The 8,654-nt window shown below is 30.4% G+C and overlaps 2 protein-coding genes across 2 annotated transcripts; both read right to left on the bottom strand.

Annotated features, from left to right (window-relative positions):
* Window positions 1-270: 270 nt before the first annotated feature.
* On the bottom strand, window positions 271-3,068 carry LOC145592993 (uncharacterized). Its single transcript, XM_081649508.1, has 2 exons — window positions 2,404-3,068; window positions 271-1,342 (listed from the first exon to the last, which is right to left on the bottom strand). The coding sequence occupies exons 1-2, from the start codon at window positions 3,016-3,018 to the stop codon at window positions 521-523; spliced, it is 1,437 nt and encodes a 478-aa protein (XP_081505634.1). The 5' UTR covers window positions 3,019-3,068; the 3' UTR covers window positions 271-520.
* A 3,981-nt stretch (window positions 3,069-7,049) lies between these two features.
* On the bottom strand, window positions 7,050-7,772 carry LOC145591737 (uncharacterized). The gene has a single exon (XM_081648241.1). It carries the CDS (start codon window positions 7,770-7,772, stop codon window positions 7,050-7,052), a length of 723 nt encoding a protein of 240 aa, XP_081504367.1.
* Window positions 7,773-8,654: the final 882 nt, after the last annotated feature.

Below are 8,654 nucleotides of genomic sequence, written 5' to 3'. Positions count from 1 at the left end.
GTTAAGAAAATTCATAACTGAAGATAGTATACCCGATGGTTATAACATAACATACCTATGTAACTATGTTATGCCTTGGGTTTTTTGTTGCAGTTATAGAAGAACAAACCCTCAACCTGGCCTAGATTATAGTAATCATAATTATCCTCATGAACAACCATTGTTGATTCTCACAGTTTAGCATCTTCTTTGATTTAAATGCATTGACTCATTGAATATAAGTAATACGGACTACGGAGTACTAATTAAATTTGAAATACATTCCCGTCACATTATAAGAAATATTTGTCCTTGTACAAGAAGAACGATAAATATTAAACCTTCACAAATCAAATAGTACACACGCTGATTCGTACATACGCTGATCCGTACATACACTGATCCATACATACGATGTTCCGTACATACACATTAAACTATACATACGTAAAATCTTAATTAAAAAGCACAGGATGGTACATTTTATTGTTAATGCGATGATCAATAATTAAGCAGGGTATTTTAATATCGTAAGTGATGATCAACAATACTGATTCCATATTTCCTTTCCCAAAGCTTTTTTGATATTGTCCCTCCTCCTATGACCCATTATATTCCATATGAAGCGCAAACCATGTCCAAAGAGTATCACCATCATGAGCCATAGCCAAACCTCGACGGAATATTCCATAGCATCGACTAAGGCAGCTTTGTCCCCAAGCTCATTTGTGATGTACCCTATCGTGTAAAAGTAAGTTACTGCACTCGCAGTCACAGCAATCCACAAAGTAACCCTCAAAATGAACACAAAATGTCGCTTGCAAGGAAGGCCGCTAATAAGGAGAAGGATGACACTTAGCGATGACATAAGTCCAATAGTGTTGCTAACTTGTACTAGATTGTATGAATCTTTATCGGTATCATATGACATTATGGACGTACCTGCCACATGACCTTTTTCATTATCCGTCCAAACGCTTCCGGGTGGATTAATTCCGACTTGGAAAGACAAGGTCGCGATACAAGATGCAACAACCATTAGAGCTGTGTTCTGCTCCTCCAACCATTTTTCGTCCTCGTTGCGCTTCAGCACCTTTTTTGCTCGTAATGCATGTTTCTCTTTAAGTAATTTATGAATATTGTCATCTGTATTAATTTCTGTTGATTTATCCTCTTCAACTTCCCTCTTCCACCCTACTATTGCAGACAAACATTGTGTTAATGGGTTCTCATTAGCTTTTTTAGCCTCAGAATCCTTCACAGTTTTTGTTAGTTCGAAAATATCCTTAATCGTCCTGTTTTTCTTGTTCAAAGCGTTTTTATCTATCTTGTCATCACCTTCATCTAGTAAAAACTTTAACATCTGCATCGTCACCAAATACAAATTTTAGAGAAGCTAAGGAATGCAAACATGCAAGGGTTTGCTTATTGTTGATTAGTATGGTACTTGATCCTATTTAATTTCATATCAATATTTGAAAATGTATATTAACAATCTCTAACAATATATGCTAATAGATTTATTTCAAATTCGTTGTTTTTTATCCCAATTATTTATAAACATCAAAAACATGGCCATCATGTATGATCTTCTTGATAAATATTTGTACATAACTACGTATGTATATTTTTTCTTTTTTCTTTAAAAACTAAATTTTTCATAATTGTTACTACTATTAAACTGAGCCAAAGAAATTAATGATCAAAGCTATGTATTATACATAGTATAAAATGTAGATAGAATGCACATAATTAAAACAAACATATTGCAGGTAGGCAGCATAAAAAGACAATAATTTTTTTTTTTTAAAAATAATAATAAAAAAAAGACCTCAACAACCTAAACTATAGCTTTCTTTTTTGACAAGTTGCTGGCACACCACCAGCTATTGATTGGGGTGCAGCGTGTCTCATAATAGGGTATTTTTAGACATTGAATCATTAATGACACGTGTTGCACCTCAATATAGTAGATGGTGTACCTGACTACCAGTGACTAGTTGTCAAAGTTCAAGGTGCTAGGTACACAAGCTATAGTTCATAGTGTTGACTGTTAACACTAATTTTGCCCATAAAATACAAAGTAAAACAAATTAGTAAAGCTTTCTTGATAAAACTAAAGGATGGACTACTTGTGAATCGAGTATATTCATGATAGTATTATTAATAACAAAGTAAGGATGACTTTAATAAGTTAGTCATTATTAAAATGGCTATATCATTATACTAATTCTTTATTAACTGATTTTGTTTAATCTTTTAATTTCAAAATTAATTATAAACCACTATTCAAAGATATATAAATTATATACCATTTTCTAACTTTTAAAATTCAATTGTAAATAGGTAAAAAACAGCCAATAAATAAACATTGATACTAAAAAATTTGAAGAGAATTGAAGTGTTAGCTAGATTTCATGTTACCTTATACTCTTTGTAAGCCACAGCAAGGTGCAAGACAGTGTTGCCATCATTATCCCCGGAGTTAAGTAACTCAAGATCATATGTATCCTTAACCAATGCTTCCAAGGTGTCTCCCTTGCAATTTTTGACGCACAAATGTAAAATAGTTTCACCTTTCGTAGTTCGTTCCAAAGCAGCCTGACGCTTCGTTTTGAGAAGGTGTTTAAGCACTTGAGTGTTACCATTTACAGCCGCGACATGAAGGGGCGTCATTCCATCTTGATCGTGCACGAAACACATGTTCGGCTTCACTTCGAGCAGCTTGTTGACAATATTTAACGGGGCGTTTGTTGCAGCAGCAATGTGTAGTGGTGTTGATCTTTTTATTTGATCAACCACCTCAGCCATCTCCGGCTTTTCACTTAGAATTTTATCTACGAATTTGAAGTGCCCCATTTTGACAGCTACATGTAATGGAGATTGCATGACGGTACATGATTTTTCAATGATGCATCGATCGAGAATAAATCGATCTTTTACCAGCAACTCATCCAAGGATCTGAAGTTATTCTCAAGTGCGGCTTCATATAGGGTTGTAGCAGGTGTTTGATGGGTTATTTCAGTATGTTTTTCCATTTTGAAATGCGTGGTTTTCTTAAGAAAAAAAAAATTCGAAAGTTGATATTAAAACAAATAACATTAATGGGTTTAAATGTTTAATGAATACATACTTGTAGGCAATTTATATATAGTATCTCAAAAGGTGGTTATTAGGGAAGAGTATGGTATAATATATCAGTTCAAAAAGGATAAAGGTGACAACCAATATAATAAGCTAGTTAAGGAAAGAATGAGAAACTTTGTAACACTACACTTAAGGAATAAAATAAGTACGGAGTAATCCCAATTGTAACCTACCACACTTTTGTCAATCTGTAACAATTGCAGAATTTATTATTATCATCTCATATTCTCATTTCATATTTACCTTGAAGAGTTGAAGTTAATTATTGAATACAATATGTTGCAGCTTTAGCAATTATATGCAAACTCACCGAGCCATAGTTCCTTTTTTTTATATTTTAAATAGATACGTATATGAAATAAAAATTCATATAAGTTAGGTAATAATATTTTGATAAAAGTATATTTAATTTATTAATAAAAATTTAAAAAGTTATATGAAATCTCCAAAATTGTTCAACTTTAAATTAACAACATCATAACCAATTGAATCAAATGAAGGTATTTCTTCATTAAAACTTAGTTGGAACCTTGCACGGTGGAATATCTCCCAAATATATGTCTTTTCAAAAAAGGGTAAGTCTTGTATGTGGCTAGCCACACAGGGTGGCTACATTAGTTTATAAGAGTAATCATCATTTATATGTTTGAGTAGCCTTAATTTTTCATATGAGTAACTCCATGATCTCCATAAAAGTAACTCAACTTCATTATACGAGTAAAATCAAGTAATTTAGAAATAAGTAACCCCATTTGTTCATTCGAGTAACCCTATTTTTTTGTTTTAAAAAACGAAATAATAATTCCACTTATTAAGAGAGTAACCCCTTTTTTCTCATTTAAGTAACCTATATATGTTAAGGTAATCCCATTTGCTCATCACCGTAACCCCCTACTACTTAATTAATTGACTCACATGCGATTATGTGAAGTGGTCACGCCATATGGCTAGCCACATATAAGTCGACTTTGTGTTGAAAAAAATGGTCTTGCAATTTATTGTAGCCATAGAAATTCACACCCTTTGTTTGATTTACAATGCACCATTACCTAAATCGACGGTTTTACTAATGCATCATTCCTTGTTTTTTTCATTTTCTTTTATATTTTATGTTCTCTCTCTCCTCACAGTCACCATACCATACCTACTTTTATATTATTTCTCCTCTCTAACATTCCTTACTTTATATCCCCTATATTTTTTTAAAAAAATGCATCACTTTCTTTATTTGGCCATTTTAATTTTCTAAAAACATCACTTTTATTTTTAAAAACTTTACTTATATCGTATTTTATTATTTCTTTAAACCCAATTCAAAAGATTTTATCTTTTTTCTCTCTCTTTCATAGTCTCTATTCAAGTGACAAAAACAACTATTCTCTTATCACATGCTATCACTTTCGTGGTCTCCTTATTCTTCACCTCACTTATACCCCGGCCCATTTACACTCTTTTTTTAAAAAAAATATTTAACTTCTCACACATCCCTTATTATAACATTATTAACTTTTTCACCCATAATTATTATTATTATTATTATTATTATAAATTAAGTCATATGCATAAAACTCAATGCGGGTCAAAGTGTTGCAATTTAGAAAAAAAGGGAGTATAATTTTAGAGCAAATTAACTTTCTTAAAATTTCATGTAAGTGAAAGTGATGCGTAAAAATAAATAAATAAATAAAAACCGGGAAGTTATAATTTCACGTTCTCATTTTTAAATACTACTTCCGATTTTTTTTAGTTGCAGCTTTGGAATATTTTATATCTCTCAAATAATATCTCAAAATTGCAACTAAAAAAAATCGGAGGTAATACTTAATTACTAACAAATCCCATTTACATGATGTTTTACTTTATTCAACTCAACTTCCTAGAACTTAATGCCAATCATCAAACTAACACACTTAGAATTAAACGGACAAAGGGCAGACAAATTATCCCCCTTTTTTTTTTTTTTTTTTTTTTTGGTTTTGAAGTAGCGCGCCCATTGAATGCTGATGTATGATTGCTTGATCACTTGCCAAGCATCTCATGTGATGTATGACTAAAAGTCTAAAAGGCTGGAATTGAAGGACGGGACAACATGTGAATACACAAAAAGAAAATGTAATGAAGACAAGGTAAGATTAAGTAAAGAAAATTCGATTAGTAAAGTGAGAGAAAGTAAACATGTAAAATTTAATCTCACTCAATGAATTGGATTCATAACCTTGCCCTACATAATTATAATATTATAATAATAAGCTTTGCGCACCAACTTTTTGAAGTAATATAACGTAAATGTTATCTGTAATATACTGTTGGAATGGTCACTGTGTCTATCAATAATTTTTTAGAAAAGTTTATAACTTTTTTATAATATATAATTAAAAATATTGATTTAAAATTGTGTTTTGATAATTGTGCAAACTTAATTATGCATAGTTTTTTTTTTTTTTTAAAAAAAAAAAAAAAAAAAGGGAAAGTGTGATATATGATGTATAAAGTATATATATTGTAACTCTTAAATAATTATATTGCATCATTAAAGTGGTGCAATGGTTACATGACATGTGCACTTTAACATATTAGTGTTTTTCTAGATTTTAATCACTTTTTATTTTCATCTGTTTACTATCTACTCGCATTTTATTTTATTGCTATTATGATAACTTCTTATAACTTTTTAACATTTACTATATTAAATGACATTTACTACATTAAATGAGTAAAACTACACACCATAGAATTTTAATAATAAAAAAATATGATTAGTTCATTTTTTTTATATTATAATATGAAGACAATTAGTCTTTTAATATCTACAATGCAAATATAATGTTTGAAAATTTTAATTCAACATAAAAAATTATAAAATAAATATAAAAATTACATAAATGAAACTAAAAATTAGATAAATAAAAAAAAAATTGTTGATGATACTATTATATACCAAAAATAAAAATATATATTTTGTAATTGACAAAAATAAGTCAAGCATAGACTAAATAATAATTAAAACATTGCATGCGTTACCCCTATTTCACACGACTAATATAAAAATTTCAGTAAAAATAAGGAACATGTAATTAAGTAGAACTCAAGAAAACAGATTAACTACTTCATATGTTACATGATGCACGTATTAGCTAGTGTGGGTTTTTTTTTTTGGACATGAACTTGATATAAACCGAATAAGGAGTACAAACGACTGTATAAGTTCGTTCAGCTACTAAGAGTGCACTACCAGCTCCAATGTTTCATAAAGTACATAAATATTTTAAACTTGAATACAACTTCCTTACAAGGTAATGCCGGCTTGAAAAAGCTAAAGTATTTGCCTTCAAACATGCAAAAATAAAGTCATACATATAATTTTGAATGTGTACTGTATTGGGAATTCATCACGATACGTATTCATAATATCATTTTAAAAATTATTTTTACTCTTGTATAATTAAATTAAAGACATACATATAATTTTGAATGTATATTGAGATGTGTGAATCCCTCATATAACAAGAGTATTACATTACTTCATCCTTCGTAACATAAATGTAGTACTTGTAAAAAAAAAATGTAGTAGTTCGGATAAAGAAAGTATAAGGATGATCTATCATTGTAAAATGTTGGAATGTTGGAAGTAGAGAAGAGATGGCAAGGGATAATCGATCTTGTAGATCCGAATCCGTTATACTCCGTACAAGATTTGAATCCTTTATATTTTGAGACATGGTTAATTGGGCTTTAATGAAATTTGGGCTGCACTAAACCCGCAAATCTACTAGTTTGCTTTATTTTATATATGATCACAATATGGATTTACATAAATAGAAGACGGTATTCATAAATAATAAGGTGATAACATGAAAAGTACATTTTATTGTCAATGGGAAATACATAAGCTAGGTATTGTAGTAATTAAGTGATTGATAATCTACACAATATTAATATTTGGATAGTATCGCAGAACTCCTCTAATCTTCATCCTATTTTTATGACCAATTGCCTTCCAAATTAAGCGCAACCCATGTCCAAATAGTATAATTAGCATTAACCATAGCCAAATTTCAACAGAATAGTCTAAAGCATCTTCGAGTAAGCCTGTTTTGTCGAAAATATCATTTGTGAGAAACCCTATCGTGTACAAGTAAGTTGTTGCACTCGCGGTTACAGCAATCCACAATGTAACCCTCAAGACGAACACAAAGTATCGCTTGCAAGGAAGGCCGCTAATAAGGAGAAGGATGACACTTAACGATGACATGAGTCCAATTGTGTTGCTAACTTGTACTAGATTGTATGAATCTTTACCTGTATCGTAAGACATTATCGATGTGCCTGCCTCATGACCCTTATTATCATCTTGCCAAACGCCTCCAGGTGGATTGATTCCGACTTGGAAAGACAAGGTTGCAATACAAGATGCAACAACCATTAAAGCTGTGTTCTGCTCCTCCAACCATTTTTCGTCCTCGCTGCGCTTCAGCACCTTTTTAGCACGTAATGCATGTTTCTTTTCAAGTAAATCGTCTATTTGTTTATCCTTGGAATCCTCGCTAATTTTAGTTAGCTCGAAAATATCCTTTATTGTTTTGTGTTTATTGTTCATAGCATTTTTATCTATCTTGTCACCTTTCCCTAGTAAAAATTCTACCATCTGCACGCATCATCACCAAATACAAAATTGAGAAAAGGCATGCAAATATGTATACTAGAACTCGAAAAAAAATATACTTCACATATATATATATATATATATATATATATATGTATGTATGTATGTATGTATGAAGGGTTCACTTGTTTCCAAAAAAAAAGAAGGAAAAAGAAAAAGTTAAAGAAAAAAAGAAGAAGGGTTCACTTAACATTTATAAGTATTGGTAAAAAAAAAAAAAAAAAAAAAAAAAAAAATAATAATAATAATAATAATAATAATAAAAAGGTTTTTTGTCAAAAACTACCTATTAAAAGCCATTTTTTGTGAGAAACTACCAAATAAAAAAAAATGTTGTAAGAAACTACCTATTAAAATGAGAATGTTGTAAAAGACTACCTTTTCACCAGATTTTCATCGTTGACTAATTTTTCCGGCATTGACCACCTACTTGCCAATCACGTAAACTTTTAAAACCTTTATTTTTCCATGCCCCACCAACAATGCCACCTTTCATGTGACCGGTCGAGCATGGTTAATGCTGGAGAAATTAGTCAAAGATGAAAATTCGACCAATAATAGTTTTTTTACAACATTAATTGCATTAATAGGTAGTTTCTTACAACATTTTTATTTTAATAGGTGGTTTCTTACGACATTTTTTTATTAGATAGTTTCTCACAAAAAATTGCTTTTAAAAGGTAGTTTTTGACAAAAAGTTCCAAAAAAAAATGCAAATTTGCACCAATAAAAATTAAAAAAAATGCAAATGTAAAATAATAATAATAATAATAATAATAATAATAATAATAAGGGGGCGATTATGGGGCGATCAGGTTTCTCGTCAATAATCCGGCAGGTTCCACGTTAGTTTTCCGGCAGGTT

This window comes from Chenopodium album, chromosome 18, assembly GCF_948465745.1.
Source record: "Chenopodium album chromosome 18, dcCheAlbu1.1, whole genome shotgun sequence".
Classification (NCBI taxonomy): Eukaryota; Viridiplantae; Streptophyta; class Magnoliopsida; order Caryophyllales; family Amaranthaceae; genus Chenopodium; species Chenopodium album.
Note: the sequence above shows the minus strand (reverse complement) of the source record. Positions and strands in the feature narration are given on the sequence as shown.

Excerpts from the sequence above, each read along its gene's own strand:
- LOC145592993 (XM_081649508.1), bottom strand. The coding sequence starts at position 3,018 with ATGGAAAAACATACTGAAATAACCCATCAAACACCTGCTACAACCCTA. Across the intron at positions 1,343-2,403 it reads TGGCTTACAAAGAGTATAAG|ATGTTAAAGTTTTTACTAGA; the intron begins GTAACATGAAAT and ends GTGACGATGCAG.
- LOC145591737 (XM_081648241.1), bottom strand. The coding sequence starts at position 7,772 with ATGGTAGAATTTTTACTAGGGAAAGGTGACAAGATAGATAAAAATGCT.